This window comes from Saimiri boliviensis, chromosome 8, assembly GCF_048565385.1.
Source record: "Saimiri boliviensis isolate mSaiBol1 chromosome 8, mSaiBol1.pri, whole genome shotgun sequence".
In the NCBI taxonomy this organism is placed as follows: Eukaryota; Metazoa; Chordata; class Mammalia; order Primates; family Cebidae; genus Saimiri; species Saimiri boliviensis.
This window is the reverse complement of record NC_133456.1, coordinates 42,555,600-42,582,051: the sequence shown is the minus strand read 5'-3', so window position 1 is coordinate 42,582,051 and position 26,452 is coordinate 42,555,600. Positions and strand designations below refer to the sequence as shown.

The window sequence follows — 26,452 nt, the reverse complement described above, 5'->3', positions numbered from 1 at the left end:
AGAAAATCGTTTTGAGTATATTAAAATTAAGTTACTGTTTGTCATAATACACAAAGGAAAAGGAGAGCTACAGAAGGTATTTGCGGTACACATATCTGACAAGAGATTCATATCCTGAATATATAAAGAACTTCTTATAAATGAAAAGGAAAAGCAGATGGCCCAACAGCAAAATACAAAAGAAGACATCCGAAAGCTGAATAAGCATATGAACAAGTGGCTCAACCTCCTAAGTCAACTGGGAAATGCAAATTAAAAGGATAATGAGATATTATAACATATCAACCACGATGATTAAAATAAAAAGACTGAAACAATATTGAATGTTGACAATGATGTAAAGTAACTGGAACTTCATACACTGCTGGCAGGAATATAAAGGTTTTTTTTATTGCATTTTAGGTTTTGGGGTACATGTGAAGAACATGCAAGATTGTTGCATAGGTACACACATGGCAGTGCGATTTGCTGCCTTCCTCCCCTTCACCTATATCTGGCATTTCTCCCCATGCTATCTCTCCCCACCTCCCCACCCCCTGTCCCTCCCCCATTTCCCCCCAACAGACCCCAGTGTGTGATGCTCCCCTCCCTGTGTCCATGTGTTCTCATTGTTCAACACTCGCCTATGAGTGAGAACATGCGGTGTTTGATTTCCTGCTCTTGTGTCAGTTTACTGAGAATGATGGTTTCCAGGTTCATCCATGTCCCTACAAAGGACACAAACTCTTAATTTTTGATGGCTGCATAATATTCCATGGTGTATATGTACCACATTTTCCCTGTCCAGTCTATCATTGATGAACATTTGGGTTGGTTCCAGGTCTTTGCTATTGTAAACAGTGCTGCAATGAACGTTCGTGTGCATGTGTCCTTATAGTAGAACGATTTATAATCCTTTGGATATATACCCAGTAATGGGATTGCTGGGTCAAATGGAATTTCTATTTCTAGGTCCTTAAGGAATCGCCACACTGTCTTCCACAATGGTTGAACTAATTTACACTCCCACCAACTGTGTAAGAGAGGAATATAAAGTTTTTTTAAAACACTTTCAAAATGTATTTGGCGGAGTCTACTACAGCTGATCACATTCATACACCATAACCTAGCAATTCTACTCCTAGCAGAAAATCCAGTAGAAATGTGTATATTCCAGTAAAAATGTTTACATAATGCTGCTATGAAAATTCTTCCATATGTGTTTTAGCATATAGAAGAATTCTATATGAAAATTCTTCTATATGAAAATTATTCTATATATAGAAGTATTCTTCTATATAAAAATTCTTCCATATGTGTTTTAGCATATAGAAGGATTCTTCTATATGAAACTTTTTCGATATGTATCTTAGCATATAAGAATTTTCATCTGCTATGAAAATTCTTCCATATATGTTTTAGCATACAGAATTCTATATGAAAATTCTATATGTAGAAGGATTCTTCTATATAAAAATTCTTCTATATGAAAATTTTTCCATATGTGTGTTAGCATACAAGAATTTTCACAGCAGCATTATGCACACATTTCTACTGGAATGTACACATTTCTACTGGAATTTCTGGTAGGAGTGGAATTTCTAGGTCATGGTGTATGTATGTGATCAGCTGTAGTAGACCCTGCCAAATAAATTTTGAAAGTGGTTAAAACACATATAGAAGTGCTAAAACACATATAGAAGAATTTTCATAGAAGCATTATGTATAATAGTCCCAAACTGGAAGTAACTCACATATACTCAGATGCAGGCTGCCCAGAGAAGGATGAGACCTTCAGTTAGGCAAATCTGTCACTCAAAGGGTAGAGAACTAGAGGCTGTCTGCTGACCATATTTTCTGTGGCTGGGCAGCAAAGCCCTGGGGGATCTGGATAGTGAATCTCTACTTCAATCACAGGAAGATACTTATTTACTAAAATTTTAATTTTAGTTGCAGTGTCAAGTGGAGGCTATATTTCAAAAGTGGCAAGTCTCAAGATTTCCTGTGACATGTCTAAAAACACATCTAGGGTCAACAATTCTTTGCAAATCTGAACTGCAGAAAATCAGATTCAGTATAAGGGGCAAGGAAAATACCTTGCATATATCTAAGCTCACTCTAGAAAATACTTCTCAGACAAATCTATAAATCATCATGCTTCCTGCAGGGATATGAGCAGCATATTCCCTTCCTCTACAGAAAATCCTCTCTTTCCTAATAAAAGAACATTATCTGTATCCTCTTTTTGCCACTTGGCACAGGCAGATTTGCAATCTCTTCTTGTTCTCATTCTCAGAGCTTCCAGTTTCATTACTGCTCCCATTTGTGTAGGTATTTGTGTATGTGAGTGTATATGTGTGTGGGAGAAAAAAAGAGAGTGCGACTGTCCATTCAATTAAATAACTTTTTAAAAATGAGACTGAATTACTTTTCTAATGAGAAATGCCCATTAGTTTGTAGAATAATTATAGAATGTGGCTTTCCTGAATTTTTTAATCTGACATTTTTTTTCTTCCATTGCCAGCAGCTTAAAGTCTTCTATGGTACACTCTTGTGGTATAAAAGCATAATTTTTATTTTCATGTATTAAAGAACTACACAGATTACTTAAAAATAGTTGAGTATCTATATGTGGTATATATTTTGGTTTATTTGTTGCAGACAATGTGGGAATAGTCATGATCACTGGTAATATGTGTTTCCTCAGAGATGTTACTGCTTTCTAGAAACTCCTCTCATTGTAGAGAAACATCATGGGTAAGCAAGGCGATGGTAATCACTGGTATTCTCGCACTCACCTACCACAGAATTGAAGCTGAAGATCTATAATCCCTAAATATAATACCTTTTAGTTAAATAGTTACATTTCTAAGGTGCTCAGAGTTTATCTTTACTGACTACCATCTGTTACTAAAAACTTTTCCTATGTTGACTCTGACCTATTATTCATGCTAACTCCATTAACACCCCTTTCATATGGCCACATCCATCTTCTGAGTGAGGGTTCCCAGGCTTTAGAAGTAGTTACAAGCAAAGAGAAGAGATTTGGCAAGTCAAACATGGAGTGAATTGGGTGTCTTAGAATGTGGGAACATTCAGAGGCCAAATTATAAGATGCTGAGTAACCACAGTGGAACACCAGAACTGGTGACCTGATGGTATTCCCGACTTCAAGAATGTATGAACCAAAACTTGGATCTCATACTGATAAAACTCCCACATCCCCCCAACTCAAAAAACTCTAAGAAACAATAGTTATCTCCTGCATATTTGAAGAACCAAGAAATATAAATTGTTACTTGGTACAAGAAAACAGAATCAAATAAATAGGATAAAAACCACGGGAGTAAAATTTGTTAGAATATTAAGAAATTTTTAATAAAACTCAGTGATAGTGAGAACTGCTCTAATATAGTTGATGAGAAAAATGACACAAGCCAATAAAAAGTACATTTTATAGAAAGGTCCATATGACAAAGGCTCTATGCTTCAATTCATAGTTCATATTAATTAAAAAATGAAATCATTCTTTGCAATAACAAAATATTTAGGTAGTCTAGAAATTTTAATTATAATCAATATGTATTGATTCACTGCTTTCAATCACAAATATTTAGTTGAGGTATATCAGCTGTGTGGCATTGGCAACTTCCCTCTGCAGTATTTATATAACATGAAGTCTATTGGTTATTTCCTTAAAGTCTGCTACCACTGTTGATTCTCTTTAGTTACAACTGATGGTAATCTCTAAAGCAAAAACAGTCATTCTCTTATTTCAACTTGTGATAAATGGAACCTTTCTCTGATCTAGTTGAAACATTTATCACACTCAGGGTAAATAGGAAGGAAGGCATCATCAACTATCTTTAAACATAGAATATCCTGAATGTTCAACATGACTGTGACAGAAGCAACTAAAAATCTGTTTTAGTTGCTTGAATAATTTTAAGCACAATATTCCCACAAACTCTGACATCTACCCAGGATCCATATGAAACAAACAAAAAACAGCTGACCTTGCAGTACGACTTTGAGTCCACAAAATAACATTTGTTTAAAAATACAAAAGCCCAAAACAATATTCTGTTTCGTGTAGTCTCTCTTAAAGAAAGCTTGCCTGTAAAAGTCCATCAGTGAATATTTCCCCATTCTCTTGAGACATCAGTTGAGTAATCATACAAGCTGCTTTAAAAATGTATGTGTCTGGTTAATTTAGGCAGTTTATTTTGATGGCATTCACCTCTTTTGATTATAGCAGGTGTTTCAAGGATAAATTTGCTGAAAATTGTATTTTGTTTAAACAACAGCAGCATGTACATTTATGGCCTCACTATATTAAAAAGCATTTATTGTCTGGCAGCAATAGATACAATTACAAACATTTGTGACAGTAATTGGAGCTATTATTCCCGCATAGAGCCACATGGAGACCGACTTATTGCCACCTGTATTTACATTTGTTACTGGTAATTGTAAAAGCTAATTTTTTTTTATTTGGCACCTTGTTTTTCTTTAAATTATGTGAATATTTCTCAACAGACAGTCTACCAGAAAATCTATAAAAATTATAACTGTAGTTTCTCCATTATGCAAATAACAGGCAAAGTCCCATTTTAATAACTATTAATTACATAAAACATATTCACATATTTTAGGCCACAGATTATATACATTTTTGCTCATGGATACAAGAATCCTATCAATATATCCTGACTAAAAACCAGAGCATAAGTCTTAACAAAGGCTCTTTATTCCTAATTATAACAATTTATAAATCCCTGCAGGTCAAGAATAGTTAAAGAAGCTAAATTTTATTAATACCCACTTACACTGCATCCAAACACAGAGATGGCAGAAGGTCAAATCAAGTTACTGTACTCTCTCCACTGCTTTGGAATGAGGGGGAAAAAATCCTCTATTGTTTCTAGAGGACACAGATTTGTCTATAATATGAGAAAGCCTACCATTCTAAGTTTCTGCAGGATTTAGCTTCCAATTCTAAGAGACTTAGATCTAATGTAGCAATTCTGTGGCCCCTCCAGGTTCATTTAAATGGAATTCCACCTGCTGATTAATGGATGCCTCTCTTCTCCCTCTCAGGTTTTGGCTCTCACAGTGACTAGAGAGCCCCAGGGGCTCAAAACTATTGCAGTGATTCCATCCTTAGCCCAATGACTCTTCCAGAAATGTTTCCTGCCGTGAATCACTCAAAGCAACGCTTATACAGTTTATTTATGTTAAAACAAAATCCAATGGCCTGAAGTTGACATTTAAAGTTTAAGGTTCCTTTTACAACTGTACTCTGAGAAAGTCAGATACTAAATGAATAGGTAAGGGTACTAAAAAAGCAGTTGAGTAAATCTAAGGTTGGAAATAATTAAAACACATGCTATAATACTTCCAAAGCCTTTTAAAAATAATCTCTTCATCTAAATTCCTTGTAATGAATCTGAAGATTTACATAATTAGTAACACTAAAGACATTTTGGTGGAATGAAGGGGATACCTACCCAACTACCTTTTAAAACAACAAAGTAGGAAACATTTAATTATAATTTGGAAAAAAATCTACTTAAGTCATTAATCAAAATTTTAATTACAATATCCACAGGGCATTAAAGCATGTTAGAACATTTTTTCATTGCATTAAATACCTAATATTAAATCACTATAATGCACAATCGTTTAGTAATAAGTACGGCATAATTGAAGAAAAGGGCCTAAGTAGGGTTTAGTTGAAAACTGATTTCACACTTTCTGCTCTTCCTTATTCCAGAGAACAGGAATAAATATTATTAATGATTATTTGGTTTTCACTGTGATTAAAAAAAAAAAAAAACTTGACTTGAAAAACAGTCATTCTCTTGATAAAGACCAATAGGACTGATGGTTTTAAGAAGCCACTTTCCTTTGGGTCAGTAAATGAAGTTGAGACACTAACTACACAAATAACTGACAACAGCCAGCTCATATACAAAAATATAACTCTGACCCACAATCTGCAGCAGCCAGACCAGGAAGTAAAACCACAGCCTCTGCAGCAAACCTCTGTAGCAATCAGCCCCGAACAGGGTTTAATCAATGACTGCTAACTTCTCAACTTCTGCCCTCCACCTACTTCCAACATAGGACCAGCCAGCCAAAGTCAAATATCCCCTCCCTTAACCAGCCAGTCACATATACCCTACTTCTAGTTTAGCTCACCTGCAGATTTCCAGCCATATCTGAACATTTAGGAAGTCTTCTCTTTTTTTCCCACTAAAAATCATTAAATTTCCCTACCTGCTTTTGAGTCTTTGCCAAACACAAATGATGGTGGCTGACTCCCTTGCTGTACAGTAAGCGCTGAATAAATTGCCTTTGCTTAGTCTCACTCGGGTGGTCAACATTTATTTCAACAAAGTCAAAGGTTTGCTTTTTATAGTAAAAAGAAAACTCAAAGAGATAGAATATTCTTTCTCAAAACACAGCATTAAATATTTCTTCAGCAATTCAAAATTAATCAACATTACAGGAAGTAAAAATTTATATGAAAATGCATTCCCATTTTCTATTTCTCCAGAACTATGGAACATGGAGAATTCTTTGGCAGCTCAGCTTCAACTATTCTTATATTCAACTCAGCGACTTTCATTTGATTCATTTAAAAATTTTAAAAGTATATATCTTAATATAAGGAATTTAAAATGTTTTACTTATGTAGGAAAATATTATCCTTCAATAATTGTCTTAATGTACTAAGCTAATTTAGATGAGCCGTACTCATTAGGTCATGAGTGAGTCATTACTAAAGTGTTATGAGCTAGGATTCGGCTCATTTTTACTCTCTTAGCAGAACTTCTGGCTGCATCTTTAGACACGTTATTCCAACTTGGGGCAGATCTAAATTGTTCTCTGATTATAAAACCACCGTAGAAATACAGTTGACCCTTGGACAACACCAGTTTGAACTCCATGGGTCCACCTATATACAGATTTTTTTCAATAAATACATATAAAAAATTTCTAGAAATCTGCAACAATTTGAAAAAACTTGCAATATAAACCACATAGGCTAAAAATATCAAAAAAAATTATTAAAAGGTTAGGTATGTTATAAACACATAAAATATACTTAGATAGTAGTCTGTTATCATTTACTACCATAAATATGCCAAAAAACTATTATAAAAAGTTAAAATTTACCGAAATTTATGCACACACAGACTGTATGTGGAGCTATTTGCAGTTGACAGAAATGTAAACAAAGGTATATATGCAGTAGTAAATCTTAAGTGTATATAATTAACTGTAGTACATTCTGTACTATAATAATTTTGTAGCCATCTATTATTATTGTGATGAACTCAAGTGTTGCAAATACCTGTTTAAAATGCGTGAGGCTAATCATCTCCAAATGAGCACTTAGTCTGTATTACCACAGTAAAACTGCGTTATCACAGTAAAAAGTAATTTCTTGGGGTTTTCATGTACTTTTTCATGTTTAGTGCAGTATCTTCATGTATTTTCCATGTTTAGCATAAACCCTGAATAACACCATGGGACCCATACAAATGTCACTTGCAATGCTGGAAGTGCTCCCAAGAAGCAGATAGAAGTCCTGACATTACAATAAAGAGATGAATTGCTTGATATGTACTGTAGATTGAGGTCTGCAGCTGAGGATGCCTGTCATTTCAAGACAAATGAATCCACCATAAGAACCATTGTAAAAAAAAGAAAATCCATGAAGCCATCAGTGCAGCTATGACAGCAGGCACAAAAACCTTTCCCTTTTTGCAAAATACTTTCTCTCTTATGCTGAAAATGCAGCTTTTATGTGGGTGTAGGATTTCTGTAAGAAAGAAATAGCCTCTGCCATAATTCAAGAAAAAATGAAATTATTATGTGACAATTTAAAGCAAAAGGAAGGCGAAGGATCTAAAGCTGGAGAATTTGATGCCAGCAAAGGATGGTTTGATAATTTTTGAAAGAGATTTGGCTTTAAAAAGTGTCAAGATAACAGGAAATGCAGCTTCTGATGACCAAAAGGCAGAAGATGAGTTCCTAGGTGCCATTAAGAATATTACTATGGAGAAAAGGTATCTGCATAAACAGGTTTTTAATGCAGACTAAAGTGCCATATTATGGAAAAAAAAAAGTGCCACAAAGACATTTATTAGTAAGAAAGAGATGTGAGTACCAGGATTTAAAGCAGGAAGAGATAAGCTAACTCGACTGGTTTATGCAATTATAGTTGGGTTTATGATTAGGACTGCCCTTATTTGTGAACTGCTAACCCCTGAGCCTTGAAAGGAAGAGATAATCACCAGCTGCCAGTCTTTTGGTTGTGCAGCAAGAGGGCCTGGACAATGAGAACCACTTTTCTGGACTGGTTCCATCAATTCTTTATCCCTGAAGTCTGAAAGTACCTTGGTAGTAAGGGACTGCTCTTTAAAGTTTTCTGATATTGGACCATGCCTCTGGTCACCCAGAACCCCACGAGTTCAACATTGAAGGTACCGAAGTAGTTTAGTTGCCCCCAGATACAACCTCTCTAATTCGTAGATGAGGGAGTCATAAGGACCTTTAAGTCTTATTATACATAGTAGTCTATGGAAAGAATTGTCAACCCTGTGGAACCCCAACAGAGAGAACATTATAGAAGTCTGGAAGGATTATACCAAAGAAGATGCCATTGTTATAGAAAAACCTGTGAAAGCCATGAAGTCTAAAACCAATTCCTGCTGAAGAAAACTGTGCCAGACGTCGTGCATGACTTCCCAGGATTTACGATAGAGACAATCATGGAAATCATGAAAGAGATTGTGGCTTGGCCAAAAAAAAAAAAATGTTGGTGGGGATAACAGGTTTCAAAATATGTATTTTGGAGAAATTCAAGAGCTAATAGACATGGCAGAGGAATTAATCAATGACTTGATAGAGGTAAGTGCTTCCAAACCAGTGTCAAATAATGAGGAAGACTTCGAAGAAGCAGCAGTACCAGAAACAAATTTTGACACTGGACAATTGGCAGGAGGGCTCTGATGATTCAAGATTGCTTTGGACTACTTTTATGATGTGGACCCTTTTACGAAAAATTAAAGCAAATTGTGGAAGAATTGGTAACATACAGAAACGTTTTTAGAGAAATAAAAAATCAAAACAGCCAGAAATTAGAATGCATTTCCATAAAGTTACACCAGTGTGTCTGCCTCTCCTGCCTCCCCTTCCTATTCCTCCACCTCTTCTGCCTCTGCCACCCCTGAGACAGCAAGACCGACTCCTCCACTAGTCCCTCCTCCTTTCTCAGCTTTCTCAATGTGAAGACAAGGGAGATGAAGACCTTTATGATGATCCACTTCCACTTAATGAATAGTACATATATTTTCTCTTCCTTATGAGTTTCTTAACATTTTCTTTTCTCTAGCTTATTTTATTGTAAGAATACAGAATATATAACATACAAAATATGTGTTGTTTATGTTATTAGTAAGGTTTCCAGCCAACAGTAAGCTATTAGTAGGCAAGTTCTGAAGAGTCAAAAGTTAAAATGCACAGGGATTGGCATCCCTAACCTCCACATCATTCAAAGGTCAACTGTAATTACCAGGAACATTATAATCAATGCAAAAAAATGAACCATTAATACGGTCCATTCAAATCAGCATATAACAAAGATTTTTCATCTTCAGTTGTGAAGCACATCATTCGTATTTTTGGCAACATTTGCTTTCCTAATTGTATTCTGTTTAAGCTAATACTAAAATTAGTTTGCATTCTTTGAGAACTGGCAACGGTAGCAAGGGGAGCCAGACAATAGGAATAAGCCAGTTTAGCAGTAAAAACCTTGTTTCAGTACTATGGAGAGTATCAAATATTGGTGTATGGTAAGATCTCATCAAAGCACATATATTAAAACACATAAAAAGAATAGAAAAGGAGATTTACTTTTTTGTGATTCCCTGCTAGGAAACATAAAAAGAATAAACTGAATGTGTGAGAGAAGGCTGCTCTGCCCATGGAGTAGCCATTCTTTTGTTTTTTCTCTAATAATAAAACTTGCTTTCATGAAAGTTAAAAAAAAAAAAAAAAAAAAGGCAGGGGGAGTCTCTGAGCCTACCATGGCTCATAAGGCTGCCTGATTTAAAAAAAAAAAGTGTGAGAGAAAAAAAGCAAAACACAGATTTGATCCAGAGCCAAATAAATACGGGACTTATTCACTGTCGAATTTAAATAACAGCATTCCCTTCCTACTTGTCTCTCTCACCTCTAAACCACTTAAGAATTAATCCAATACTGACCAGTAAAACACACTGATCCCAAAATAATACACTTCTTTTCTTTCTTTTTCTCTTTCAAACACAAAGGACCTAGATATCCTAGATAGCTTGTGTTGAGTGAAAGATTCTTATTTTGGTCAAAGGGAAGGGAAAGGGTAGAGTTAAGTAGTGGGGAAGGAAAGGGGTGATCGTCAATGCTGGAGTCCATCTCTTCCGGAGGAGAAGGAGTCTGTGAGAAGAGGTTCATATGTAACCAGATGATTTATTTTTATTTCTAAGATATGAGAAACTTTTTATTCGTCCCTTATTTTCTCAAGCCAATATATATATTTATTTTTAAATAAGCTGTATAAAGAATTCACCTGACCCTAAAGGTGCATTTCCCAATTGCTATATCTGAAAGACTTAGGAGTTTGTAAATAATACTAGATACAAAGACCAAATCATCTAAAGAAGAATTCTGAAAAAGCAATCAAATATGACTTTGGTCAGTAGTTTTTATCACAAAGATCTAAATTCAAAATGATATCTGCATATTCTGAAACGTAATGAAAAAACCCATTATCTGATATTTTGGAATGCTGGCCATAAAACTTAAATTTGTAATTAATTTGACAGAGTATATCCTCATAAGATTAAGGCTGACAGAGTGGCATGACAATAAGGGTCCAACTTTCAACTCATTAACTCTTCCCCAAATCAGGAGAACTCTGATTATCTGAAAACTCAGGATTTTGATAATAGCATCAGGATTTTGATGATGAACTGCACATAGTTTTGTAAAAAGAGTATGTGTTAGCAGTTACATTTATATTTTTTCTTAAGTTACTCCTATTAATGCAAAAATTAATAACTGCACTCTAAAAAATCCCTATTAGACTCTAAATGAGACATTTGACTTCAAGAGTTTATTTAGCTTGAAAGTAAACAAATTAAACTTGCTTCCTGTGGGATTAAGCTGTACTTGAGAGATTCCAACTATATAATTATTTTAACACAACAATCTAACCAGAATCACAATAATAGTGATTTTTAATTTTAGGAAGTGAATTTGTTCTGACAAGACCAAAAAATCAGAAACTACATTTTTGTAAAACACTTACATTTTTGCAAATGAAGACTTCCAGAAGATTTCACTTAATCAGTGAAGAAGAAATTCTTATTAATATATTTTTAGATATAAAAACTATACAAAGAATTCACCTGCAATGCAATCAATTAATAATTATCTACCATAATGAGTAGGTAAACAGACTGTAGGATTTGTCCACTTACCTTGAATAGAGTTTGTTCTACAGCTGTTCACAGTGTAGTAAGACCTCTGTTGCTCTCTCCCTATCCTGGGACTGCTGTAGGAGTCTAGCTTACTTCCTACCTGCTCTGAGATACAGTTATACAAGCTCAAATCCAGACATTCTAAGAATAAATCAGCTTCCAAGGCATTCTGAAAACAGCAATGTTTGTAAGATTGTTTTTCTTTTTCTGGAAGCAGACACAGGATCACACTTTCAGAGTAATAAGCTTCTCTAGAACCTTATTCCATAATGGTAAGGGCTTATGTCCAGCCTCCAAGGATGAAAATATTCCCTCAGTTTCCTTATCTAGATGCTTCTTTAGCCCCTTTTGTAGAGATATTTATACTGCTGCTAGAATAGTATTGTCTAGTAACCTATTAACTTATTCTGAAGTCATTACAGTTGACCCTTGAACAGTGCAGAGGTTGGTTGCCAGGGGCACCAATCACTTTGTACAGTAGAAAATCCATGCATAAGTTTTGACTCCTCAAAAATGTAACTGCTAACAGCTTACCTTTGACTAGAAGTGATACTGATAATAAAAACAACACATATTCCTTATGTTACATGCATTATATACTGCATTCTTACAACAAAGTAAACTAAAAAAAATGTTATTAAGAAAATCACAAGGAAGAAAATATATATTTAGTATTCATTAAGCAAAAGTGGATCACTAGAAAGGTCTTTATCCTCATTGTCTTCACGTGGAGTAGACTGAGGAGGAGGAGGAAGAGGAGGGGCTGGTCTTGCAGTCTCAGAGTGGGCAGAGGCAGAAGGGGTAGAGGAGGTGGAAGAGGATGCAGAACGGCAGGCATACTGGGTGTAACGTTTATTGGGAAGTCTGCGCATAAGTGGACCTGCGCAGTCCAAACCCTGATTTTACAGGATCCTAGGCAGAAGGGACTTGCCTTGTCTCAGATAAGTCTTTGGATGTTAATGCGGGAATGAGTTAAGACTTTGGAGGACTGTCAGGAAGGCATGATTGTGTTTTGAAATGTAAGGACATGAGATTTGGGAGAGGCCAGGGGCAGAATTACATGGTTTAGCTTTGTGTCCCTATCCAAATCTCATCCTGAAATGTAATCCCCAAGTGTTAAGGGAGGAAGGAAACTGGTGGGAAGTGATTGGATTATGAATGTGGTGTTTTCCCTTGCGGTTCTCAGTTTATAATAATCTGGCATTTCCCCTGCTCATTTCTTCTTCCTGTGGCCTTGTGAAGAAGACGCCTGGCTTTCCCTTGGCCTTTGCAATGTTTCCTGAGGCTTTCCCAGCCATGCTGAACTGTGAGTCAATTATACCTTTCCTTTATAAATTACCCAGTCTTGGGCAGTTCTTCATAGCCGTACAAAAACAAACTAATACAACAGTATTTATAAAATTGTAACTAGAAAGGAAGCAGAAACTTCATACAATGGGTGAGTTAATCTGGTCTAATCCCTAAATCTTATTAAATATGACTTCTTGATTATTTTCTTAACATTTTATTTTTAATCACATGTATTGAATAGATTATCTAAGATCACTTCCAGGCTGCTTTCCATTTTACCATCCAGCAGAGTTCTAAACCATCTTATAACTCTAATCAGTTGATATGGTCATGGAATTCCTATTCATCTAAACATAATACGATTTCCCAGAAAATCTTCTGAGAAAATACCCCTCAACAGCAGGCAAATATGATGTCTTCCAAATCACTCTTTTGAAGATCTTTGCTTTGCTTTTTGGACCAGATTACATTATTTAGTTATTCAACAATTTGTTAAATCCCTATTAAGACAAAATGCTGAAAACTGAATCCTACTGCCCTTCTTTAATAATTTTTATAACTGGGAGTATCCCTAACCCTGAAGTTGCCTTATAACATGTTTTTGAAGAAAACGCGTTCCCTCTTTGATACCTTATTGTCAGTTCTAATCGTGACTTTCAGTTGCGGTAGTACACGTTCCACTTCTAGGCTCCATTCTGCAGCATCTGTTGTGGATTCCAAAATATCTTCTTGTTTGGCAGTCTCGTTCATATCCTAAGAAAGGAAAGATATCACAAGATTGAGAGTTTATAAAAAGAAATGATAAAAATTTGAGGCATTTTAGCAGTACTGCACAATTTAAATCAAGAATTGGTAGTGTTAAAATTATAGTAGAAGAAGAAATTCTTTTTTGTCTTCCTACAATGTTGAAAGAAAATAACGCACCAACCTGGTAGAATAGCAAAATACATATTAAAAAAGAAGCAAATATGTGATTCAACTATTTTTACAAGGAAAAATGTTTCTGAGACATCAAACTGAACTCAACAGGAATACCATCAAATGGACCAACAAGCCATTTAGGTGTGTTAACTGGTAACAATAGGAAAGATGTTTGGTAAGAAAAGTCACTCATGTTTGTTAAGAAAACACCTAAATTTATTATGCTGAAAGAGAAACCCCAAATATGCAAGAGAAAAGATTTAAAAAATTCTGGAAGCAAAGACTCACTATTTATAAAATTTGTATTCATAATCGAAGTGATAATTTATTAGATCAGATTATAATATAGGTTAAAGTGTGATTTAATATAGACATACTTGAACTCAAATAGGGTGGATGCCAAATTTCTGCATTTGATTTTTGCATTGGAATAATAAAAATCAATCAGGTTGTTTTCAAATTACCCCCCTCCCCCCGCCAAAAAAAAAAGTCCACTCTTTTCTCTTTTTTCCCAGCCCTTCACATTTCAGCATTATGTATGTATCTGAAAATATAAAGAATGTACAGATTAATGATTTAAAGATAACATCTAAGGCAGTAATTTTAGTACCAGTTTTTCCCTTTTAACTCTTTTAATAAATTGTAAGTAAATCTAAAGAAAACCTAAAATTTCAATATTTATATAGAGAAAAACAGACCCAAGAGATATAAACACACAGTATAAACCTTATATATGAATTCTAATTTGAATAATCTATAAAAAGATATTTTTGAGATAATCAGAGAAATTTTAATATGGGAGAATACTGGATGATAGGAAATTACTAATTTTATAGGTATGACATGGCATGGTGGTTTTGTTTAAAAAGGACTTATAAGTTAGAAATAAATGCTAAAATATTTACAGATGAATTGACAAGATGTCTGAATTTTACTTTAAAATATTATGGGGCAAAGAAAAAAGGGAGGCAGCTTTAAATAAAACACGATTGACAAAATGTTAATAACTGTGCAAAGTGGATAATGTGGCATATTCATTATCTTATTCTAATTTTGTATATGTTTAAAACATTCCATAATACAAAATTTAAAAATAAAAACTATGTGAACAACCTGATGATGAAATTACATTCACAATATAAATCTATGTCACAAAAATCGTATTTCTTAAATGAAAGTTCATTGTATTAGTCTTTCCAATCAGATGTAACACTAATCAGAATATTAACCTTACATTAGGGCTTGTATTTTTGTGGGAGCCTGAGGTCTTTAGAGGCTTTGAACTCACTCCCAGCTAAGACTCTGGGACAGAGCTAATATAAGAAAGCCTCTCCTACCTCCTAGCTCGTTAACAGCAAGTCCTGTTTAGACTTAGAACCTTAAAGCCTATACTTCTTTTTGTTCAGAAATTCAGGGGACTATATATTTCTAACCTCATCATTTGATAACAGATAACTAATACATGTTTTTATACTTTATAATATATGGTCTGAATGTATTCAGTTACATTCCATTTAGAAAACCAGAAGTATAAAAAAACAAACATTAAGTAAAATATGAAAAAAATCTAGGTTAAAAAAAAAAGCTCAAGATTCTACTTTAAACATTTAAATATGGAAACATTATTTTGAGTATTTAATGCTCTATACTTCTATATAAATTGGATCTTGGGTAGCATAAGAATATAGTAGCTGGAGGTGCAGCATTCACAAAGTAGACGTGTGAAGTTATATGAGAATGTGTATGATGGCAGGAAAAGAGATAATGGGTCTCTGTGTCAAAACCTAAAGCAATAGGGAAGGTTCTCTGCCATGTAAACCCACACTGGCAACAGTAAGATGCATACGTTTAGAAGAATGAGGTATATGCACACTCACTGGCACATCTGGGTACCTGTCTTAGGCTCTACAAACCTAATTCTCTCATTTTCTATACCACACAGGACAGACCAGTAGGGTCTGGGGTAGGGAGGACATATGCCTTACTAATGGTATGTGAGTCCTGATCTCAGGGCATGTGTGTGGGTATACATACAGGGTTACTCCTGCCAGGGTAATGGGCCCCCACATCCCAATCCTGCAAAACCAGGCTGAAACAAGAGAGCATGTCCTCTCGGCAGCAGTTTTGATTGATTCTTAATAGAGTGCAGATATTGTATTAAATGATAAATTCAGTAAAGTTACAGAGTACAAAATCAATATATAAAAATCAGTATCATTTTTTTTTTTTTTTTTTTTTTTGAGACGGAGTTTCACCCTTGTTACCCAGGCTGGAGTGCAATGGCGCAATCTCGGCTCACCGCAACCTCCGCCTCCTGGGCTCAGGCAATTCTCCTGCCTCAGCCTCCTGAGTAGCTGGGATTACAGGCACGTGCCACCATGCCCAGCTAATTTTTTGCACTTTTAGTAGAGACGGGGTTTCACCATGTTGACCAGGATGGTCTCGATCTCTCGACCTCGTGATCCACCCGCCTCGGCCTCCCAAAGTGCTGGGATTACAGGCTTGAGCCACCGTGCCCAGCTAAATCAGTATCATTTCTATATGCCAACAGTGAACAATTTGAAGAAGAAACCAAAAAAGTAATCCCATTCACGATAGCTAAAATAAAATATCTAGAAATAAACCTAATCAAAAACTACAAAAACACTGACAAAATAATTGAAGAGGACACAGAAAAGGGAATGATATTTCAAGTTCATGGACTGAAAAAATAAATATTATTAAAAAGTCCATACTACCCAAAGCAATCTACAGTTTCAGTGCAATCCCTATAAAAATACTAATGACATTCTTCACAGAAATTTAAAAAAAAAAAAAAAAAAAACTAACATTTACAAGGAACTACAAAAGACCCAGAATAGGCAAAGCAATCCTGAGCAAAAAGAACAAAGCTGGAATCATTGCATTACCTGACTTCAAATTATACTACAAAGCTACAGTAACTAAAACAGCATGGTTCTGGCATAAAAACAGATGCAAAGACCAATGGAAAAGAATAGAAAATCCAGATTTAAATCTATGCATTTACAGACAACTCATTTCTAGCAAAAATACCAAGAACATACATTGTGGAAAGGACAGTCTCTTCAATAAATGGTGCTGGGAAAACTGGATATGCACATGAAGAAAGAAACTAGATGCCTATCTCTCAACATACACAAAAATCAAATCAATATGGGTTAAACACTTAAGTCTAAGACATGAAACTATAAAACTACTGAAAGAAAATGTTGGGAAAACACTCCAAACGTTGGTCTGGGCAAAGATTTCTTAAGGAAGACCTCAAAAGCACAGGCAACCAAAGCAAAAATGGACAAATGGGATCATGTCAAGCTAAAAACCTTCTGAACAGCAAAGGAAACAATCAACATAATGAAGAGGCAATCCACAGAATGGGAGAAAATATTTGCAAACTACCCATCTGAAATGAGATTAACAATCAGAATATATAAGGAGCTCCAACAACTCAGTAGGAAAAAAACTCAAATAATCCAATTAAAAAAGAGGCAAAAGATCTAAATAGACATTTCTCAAAACAAGTCATACAAATAACCAAGTTATTTAAAAAAATTTAAAAAAAAGATCGGCATCACTAATCACCAGAGAAATGCAAATCAAAACCACCAGATACCATCTTACCTCAGTTAAAATGGTTTTCATCAAAAAGACAGACAATAACAAATGCTGACAAGGATGTAGAGAAAGGGGAATACTTGTATACTGTTGGTGAGAAAGTAAATTAGTACAGCCACTATGGAGAACACTATGGAGGTGTCTCAAAAATCTAAAAATATAACTATCATATAATCTAGCAATGCTGCTAATGGGCATATACCCCAAAGAAAGGAAATCAATATGTTGAAGAGAAATCTGCATTCCCATGTTTACTGCAGCACTACTCACAACAGCCGAGATATGGAATCAACCTAAGTGTTGATCAAGGGATGAATGGATAAGGAAAATATGGTATATATATACAATGGAATATTATTTAGCTAGAAAAAGAATGAAATCTCGTCATTTGTAGCAACATGGATGGCATCGGAGGTCATTACGTTAAATAAAATATGCTGGGAACAGTAAGACAAACATCACATGTTCTTACTCATATGTGGGACCTAAAAAAAAAGTAGATTTCATGGAGGTAGAGAGAGAGTGATGCTTACCAAAGATTGAGAATGGTAGAGGGGGGAGGGATAAACAGGGAATGGTTAGTGGGTATGAAAATAGTTATTTAAAACTGCATGAGTTTTGTAGAAAAAAATAAGACCTAGTGGTCAGTAGAACAATAGAGCAACTATAATTAAGGATAATGTATTGCATATTTCAAAATACCTAAAAGTGTGGAATGGGAATGTTCCTAACACAAATAAATGATAAATTCTTGAGGTGATTGATATTCCCATTACCCTGATCTGATCATTATACATTGTATACCTTGTATCAAAATATCACATACATCCAATAATTATGCACTATATTTCATAATCACTAAAGATTAAAAAATTAAAAAATAAATAAGTTTGACTTATGGAGCACCAGTTGGGTGAATTGAAGCTATATGCTGTTGATTAAATCCCAAAGCCAGTGCTCTCAAACCCCATCCCCTCATTTCCACCCCCTCTTTCTTTCCCTCTGTACAAGACTGAAGTCCAGAATCCCCAGACAAGACAAGGGGGGACACCCCTCCATACTCCCACTTTCTTCAGGCCTGGATATAGGATTGTTCAAGTTGTGAATAACATATTCAAAATGTTTTACTGAAGGAGGGGCATGTTCATAAAGGCAGATGCTTTTGCAGTGGCCACTTGAACCAGACCTAGAATCTGTGTTAGTAGGGTACATAAAGATGAAAGACTGCATTAAGATATTCTAGTGCCTAAGCTCTTTGCTTTTATGTTTGGCTCTTTAGTAAGTTGCATTTACCCTTACTAGTTTATTATTTGGTTACCTCAAGCAATGACTTGCTAACTCCTCCTCCCGATGTCCTAAAATGATTTAATGTAGGAGCTTAAAATTTTCACTCACTCGTAGGCCATAATTAATATACTAGGGGAAATGGCCCAGTTACTAAATGAATAAAGGGCCAAAACAGAACATTAGTTCTGGCAGAGTAGCATTAACTTATTCAAACTGTACGGTTTCCTTCTGCATCCATGTTTACATATCTATTTCATAATCTCATTCCTCACTCAACATTTCTTAATGCCTAATAACTGGACACATTAACTGAGCAAGCCCAACATATAAAGTATAAATCATTTTAAAGCTATACTATGCCTTGGTTATAATATTCTGAGAAAACTTTTCTTCCCAGTTGTTTTTCCATTTAACAAATGGTACTTTATGCAGGGTCATTCGTAAAAGAGAAATAAACTGCTGTTTCATTTAATCTAAATTTTATATCATCATGACAAAGTCCCTCTCTAACACGTTAACTAAGATAAAGCATTGCTTTTGGGAAATTTCATTTTCCAGTTACTGCAGAAGAAAGCATTAGAAGCTCATAAAACACAAGCTATCTAGAAGTCTCACTTATAATTAATTAATTAAACTAATAAGCCATTTGTTAAACTACAGCATTCAAGGTAAGAATTCAGGCACTGTGCTTGGTGTGGAAAGATAAAAGGATTTAATCGCTGCCTGCAGAGTTTGTAGACTACTAGGAAGAGTCTGAGGCCAGTTAATGGGAATAATAATTGGTTCTATGTAAAAGGAGAAACTGATGAGATGGGAACTGATCCTGACTGCCAAAGGAAGAATTAAAAATAATTGTCTACACTATCCCGTAAAGTAACCTTGGGCTCAAACAGTGGGGCACACCATGAAAGTCAGCTCAAGAATCAAACACAGAGCATTAAAAGCCTACCCAGAACCCTGTTCCAACAATCTTTGGCCAAGCATCAAAGAAAGACTATGTTCCGTAAAAATATGTGTAAGATGGAAACCTCATGGATACACTAGTGTCCAGATTCAGTTAAGGAGCTCAATTCATATACCTACCCAGAGGATGTTCAAAGTCCAATTAACAGTCAAGATTAAATACTCCCAAGACTCAGGGAAAAGGAAATCAAGTTGTCTTAAGAGTCACAAAAATATGGCATAAATGTTAAGAGGATGGGTCTGGAATCACATCTTTGCTCAAATCCCACTTCCATGACTTACTAGCTGTTGGTCAAGTTACAAATCTCAGAGTACCTATCTGTAAAATGAGAATAACAACAGCACCTTTCTCATTGGAAAGGTTGCTGTGAGCATTAAATGAGACGATGTATTTAAAAGACTGGTACAGTGTATAATACATATTAATCCCTGGTATACTTTAGCAGTTATTATCATTATTATTACATGCCAAACATGGTACTAGATGCTTTTACAAATGGGTTAAATAACCAATAATAACACCATGAAACAGGGAGTCTGATTCCCATCTTTTAAAGTGAGGAAACTGAGGCACAGGATAGTTAGGTGAGTTTTTCAATGTCATATACAGTGAGTGGTAGGGCAGGCAGTGTTACTCTAGCGCACAAGCTCTAGAACACCTTACCATATGTCTATCAACCCTTTGTCATATAGGCTGTAATTATTTTTCTCCAGTTCATCACTTGCATTTTTACTCTATAGTGTTGCCCACTCTGCTTTCCCATCATATAAAGTTTTAATTTTTATGCATTTAGATGTCTTTTCTGTTTTTGATTTTCTTGTCATGCTCAATTATGCCTACTTCAAACTATAATACTTGACACTCATGTTTGTTGTGTGTGTGTGTGGTTTTTTGTTTTGTTTTGTTTTGAGACAGGATCTTGTTCTGTCGCCCAGGCTGGAGTGCAGTGGCACAATCTTGACTCACTGCAGCCTCTGCCTCCAGAGTTCAAGCGATTCTGCTGCCTCAACCTCCCGAGTAGCTGGGATTACAGGTGCGCACCACCATGCCTGGCTGATTTTTGTATGTTTAGTAGAGATGGGGGTTTCACCATGTTGGCCAAGCTAGTCTCCAGCTTCTGGCTTCAAGTGATCCACCTGCCTCGGCCTCCCAAAGGTCTGGGACTAAAGGCAGTGAGTCACCATGCCTGGCTTCGTGTTTTTATTTTATTTTTGTGCCTTATTATTTTTTATTGTGATCCATGTGGAGTTGATTTGGGTGTAATATATGAGGGAGGAATCCAGCTTTTTCTACAAATGGATTAGCCTGTGATCTCTTCACCATTTAATTGAATAGTTGTTTTCCTTGCTAATTTGAATTGCTTCATATACTAACATGACTACATATGTGTATTATCTTATAGATTCTATACTACTTCATTAATCTATTTCTGTGTATATTTTCAGATTTATAAAAAAATTGCACCAGTATTACACAAAAAATTTCCACATACCTTTCATTCAGATACCACTTCCTAATGTTCACATCTTAAATAACTTTAGGCTAATTATAAATAAAGGGGTACAATGTTTATATCTGGATGCTTATATTTGGGAAACTTCTCACTTTTTTCTTTATATTCCTTCATGCTTTCATTTAAAAAAAAAAAAAAACAAGGAACATATTTCACTTTAAAAAAGAATAAAGTTTTTTTCAATAAGCAGGTAAAAATAAAATTTGATTAACTTCCAAAAACTAACTGGTACAGGTGGCATGCTATAGGAATCTGAATGAGAAAGAGAAGTGTGCTTTAATGCAATAATGAGATTTAAGTTTAGTCTTACAAAAATGTACGGGATATAGATAGGCAGAAAAGAGACAAGCCAAGTATTTACAGTGAGGAAAACAGCATAAGCCAAAACACTGAAATAGGAATGAATATATGAACCTGTGAAGAACAAAATGAGAAAACAATCTGGGGGCTTAAAAAGGTGAATACTGGGGAAGAATAGAGTTAAGTACATTGCGAAAGAACCTAAAATCTAGGGTAAGGAATATGAATTTTGACCTCCAAGCCAGAAAAGAAGCCAAGAAATTATAAGCCAAGTATAATTACTACATATATTAATATTTATCCAACAAATATTTATTTAGTACCCACTATGTTCCACATATAGTCCAGGAATAGTGACTAAAACAATAATCCTCATGAACAAAATATGCTAGTTACGTTTTATAAGGATTTATGGGCTGTAGATTTTTGATTTAGCTATGGGATTAAGTGGGGCAAGGTGATAAGGGAAGTGTCACTGAGGAGACAGAATTTGAGCTGAACCTTGAACTACTGAGTCAGGTAGACAGACAGTGGGAAGGTATTTTAGCAAAGAGACACTAGGAAAGAGAATAATTGGATGGGAGCAGATATGCTCACAAGGTGTTTGAAAGTCTATGAAGGCACCCATTTAACTGGAATAAAGGTTTGTAGAAGAAAATGAGGTTAGCTGTGTAGACAGTAGTCAAACTGCTAAGGACCTTGAAAGCCAGATCGAAATTTCATTGCTCTATACGCTGTATAAATGGACCTGTAGGCAATGAAAGCCATAAAACATTATTGAATTCAGAATGACCTCTGATAGTCATGTTTCAGTAACTCAGACAGAGAAGTTAGGGTGAAATGGCCTTGAAAGACAGCTGAAGGAATGGATATGGGAGGTGTTTCAAAGGCAGCATCCATGGGTCTTAATGACTACCTAGATGGCTTGGTTGAAAATGAATCAGATATATATTCAAAGCACTAACACTGCCAGGGGTAAGTGGTAAGGGGTGATGAAAGGTTTGAGAGATGGGTGCGTTTAAAAGAGTTATAGAAGACTGAAAAAATGCATATATTCTGATACTTAATATATTGAATTATATAACAAGTATCTGCTACTAGTGTTGAGGGATGGGACATATATCCCTCTATAAACAGGTGTTTATAGAATGATAGGTCTCAAATAATATCTATATCTATATCTATATCTATATATATAGATATATATATATGATAGGTCTCAAATAATATCTAAATAAATACATATATAACTTTTCATCAGATCTCCCTGAGTCATTTCTGTAGGGGAGAACTTGTGTAACAGCAAATTTAGTCTAGTGGGCCTTCAGTAATAATCCATGTGACAGATTACAAAAATAAAGCCATGACATCACCACGGCTTCCCAATTTACATAGAAACGCAAGCTTCTTGATAACTTATATCCTACATAAGCTTCTTACTCAAAAATACTCATGACAATCTAGGGACTTAGTTGTACTGAGGGATTGGGGCTTTTTCTACTCTTCTATGGCACATAAGAATGCTGGGAACTAATTCCAGTTTCTAGGAAGGGTAAAAAATTATACAAAAGAAGAAATGCACGAAGCCCATACTCTATGCCAACACAATGTCAGGTACTGTCCACAAGTTAGGTTATAATCATCTCAAAACAAGACAGGGTAGAATTATTTGTGCCCCATTGCCAGATAAGAAAGCAGAGTAACCGAGGTGAATTAACTTGCTATGGTCACGTGATGAGTGACACGCAGGAATTCATACACAGCTGCTATTTCTGCCATAGAATCTACCTTGAAGGTATGGACTCAGATCTGGACGGCACCTTGAAAAGTCCTTGCTTCCTACTTTTTGCTAGGCCCTCAATGAAACCAGTAAGAAAATAAGGATCTCATTGCAAATGTAGGTTGAAAAGCGACACGGAAGATCAAGCAAAACTCTGTCTTTTACACCCAGCAAGAAATGCCATTTGAGCCTCTGCTGAGCAGGGAGAAGCAGAGCTTTTTTCTCTAGCCCACATTTCCTATTCACCTCCAGATGTAAAACTGATGGGGGTGGTAAGGGTTAGTTACCAGAGCACTAAAAGCAGTTACTCAGTCATAATCTGTTCCATCACACTCTAACATGTGGCATTTTAATTTCTCCTGTGAAATACCAACTGTAGACTTCTCTCATAGATAGGAGGCCTAACATCGCAACTGTTGTAGGAAAGCAGAAGAAAAAATATTCTCCTTAAGCAAGAATCAAAAATTAATGGCAACTGATAGGGTAAGCTACACATAGAACCGTTTTTTCTCTTATATTACTCAGAAAGGATATTTTATCTAGAAGTAAAATATAAAATACATGTAAAATGAAAATTTAAGATATTAACCAAAAAAGATCCATCTTCTTCCTCTCTTTGATTGCAATACTGCAGTCTTGCCTAGATGAAACTCTAACCTAAAACTGAAATGACATTTTTACTCTAAGCCCATATTCCTTTCAGCTTTTTCCTTTTAAGCTGAAGTAGTTCATTCTTACTTGGTACAATGAATTTCTTGCTAGGTAATTAAAAACCAACTGTGTTTAAACCTTTTGAGATACTTAGTTTTACGCTGGGTAACTCAGGATTTGGTTTCCAAAACCTCAAATTTAGCATCTCAAGGAAGAATAGTATCTACGGCATGTTTGAAAAAATGTTTTGAAATGAAGTGATGGGCATTTAAAAATAGAATTCAGAGAGTGCATAGCTCCCTCTCCTCCTTTTTTCACTGGGGGAAGTGAATGACATATCTGCATTATGCTGCCAGAATGCTGTTTCCGTGATTCCGTTGAGTTTCACAATGGTGAAGGGAGACACAAAGACAACTCGTAATTACAGCATAGCCACTGTGAACACGCAAGCAGTGCCCAACTGACATATGCAAATTAGAAATGGAAATTACTAGCGCACCTTGCTACCACCTCATCACCGGAATCTTCCTTTCCTGCCCCAACTCCCTACAGCTCTGGAATATTCTACTATACTCCTTAACATCACAGGCCCCGCCCAACTGTCAGAACGTGAATTCCACACCAGTGCCCTTTCTCATGGCCACTCTTAGGGTAGCTTTGGCTAAATTTCGTATTTCAAGAATACTCGGGAATGAGAGGTACAGAAAGAATGGGGAACTCTGTGGACTAGCCTTGAAGTCTAACATCTGTTCATAATGCTTTCCTTCTCAGAAAAGCTATTTCAAAACCCAAGTAATTAAATTATAAGTGAAATTGTGGAAGATGAAGCAATGCCTCAGTAATTGCAGTTGTTGGCAAAATCTTAATTGGGGTAAGGGAATTAGAAGGGAAAAAAATCACACAATAAGAATGACTTCACATTTTTTAAACCTCAGATAAATGTTCTGAAAAGCAACTGCTTCCAAAACAAACCAGTGTGATTGTTATAAGCATTCTTCATCAGTAGGAGGAACATATCTTTTTCAATGTTCATGAACTACTGCTGTGTCATGATCCACTTAGGCAGACATTTAAAGTTTAGTCAATGGGCAGATGGTATCTATTTACAAATTCTTCAAGTCAGCAGTTACAGGCTTCAACTATGCTGTGGTAGTTAGGAAGATGGGTTACCAGGTCCTCTTTCAAGGAAGATCTTGCTGCTGAGCTGCAGGGAACATGGCCTGCAGACAGCCTCTTGCTGTCAGCTCCCGCAGAGAGCCATCTCACCTGAGAGTATGCCCTTCCCAGGGCAACCGGCCTCCAGAGGGTGAGCTAAGCAGGCAAAACTTGGCTCTACCAGGTTGGCCAATCTTTGTCAGGACTGTATCGCAGCATGACTTCTCCCTCTGCCCAATTCTGCTTTCTTATCCCTTCCTTTCACACATGTCTATTTCTAGTAAACACTTTGCACTCTAAACTGTCTCAGTGTTTGCATCCAGAGAACACAAACCTGCTTATGACATGTCTTTTTCATTTGCATTCTCACTTCATGTTACTGCAAATCTCAGGAATATGCTTGTGTAGGCACAAGTCTTGGAATTATGATGATACTTCAAAGAGCGCACTTTTCAGGGCCTAGACCACTTTATTTAATGAAAGGAAGGAATATAGGTAGATTTCTCCCTGGACTATCCCACATGGTACACGGAAGAGGATATAATTATTGTTGATCAATTCTTTTCTCTATGAAAATAGCCTATAAAACTATAAATACAAAAATGGCACACATTCAGTCATGTATTCATACCATATTGTTGATTATTGAGCAACTTCTATACACAAGGCACAGGTGAAAAAAGCAGTGAAAAAGCTCTTACTCTAAAGGAGTTTGCATGCTAGTGGTTGTGACAGCAAAAATAAATCAGTAATTAACACAGCATAATGCAATACCAGGGTCTGTGAGGAAAAATATAAAGTAGGGTGAGACAACACAGAGTGACTGGAGAAACATCTTATTGTTTTAAAACCATAGACAGGGAGGGATTGCTGTAATCCATACACTGCTGGGCTTGCACAGTCACATGTACATTTAGAAAGTCACTTTCCTTGACAGTATGTATCGTTCTAGTGAAGAATTCATCATGCTCAACTTTCCTAAAATAATATTTCCTCTGCACTGTGAAGTCCACCTGCTGCATGAGACATAAAATCTTAAATCTATGATACTAACCTATATAGCAATTTTGTCTTGGGGAAAGAGCAGCCCGAACCATCATAAGCTGTAGTCAGACACAGCTGTCTCAGGCAGATGGCTTTAGTGGGCAATATCATGAGCTTGCCAGGTTTTTTAAAATATGAAAGGGTTTTCTGCCTCATTAGTACTCCATGGTTGACCATCCACAAACACCTGGTGTTCACGCTTCTTCCTCTTGTGGAACTATAACTACACATAGTCTTAGCTCTAACGGTTATATGTTACAGAATTTTTGTCCAAAGGATCTAATACTTAGATAATTTACAAAAGCACCATTTGGAGAAAAACCCTTCCTCGTGTAGTTTGAAATGAAAAATTGAAATCAGGACCAATAAGGAATTGGCACCGTGGCAGAAGCACATTA

At 35.7% G+C, this 26,452-nt stretch overlaps 1 protein-coding gene across 2 annotated transcripts in view; it reads right to left on the bottom strand.

The window, feature by feature from the left end:
- The window catches only part of IFT57 (intraflagellar transport 57), a 62,056-nt gene that overhangs the window by 17,566 nt on the left and 18,038 nt on the right, over nucleotides 1–26,452 (bottom strand). For both annotated transcript variants that reach the window (XM_010350038.3, XM_003939393.4), the window contains exon 6: nucleotides 13,437–13,559. In XM_010350038.3, coding sequence (XP_010348340.2) covers nucleotides 13,437–13,559 — 123 coding nt within the window. The remainder of the gene's footprint in view (nucleotides 1–13,436; nucleotides 13,560–26,452) is intronic.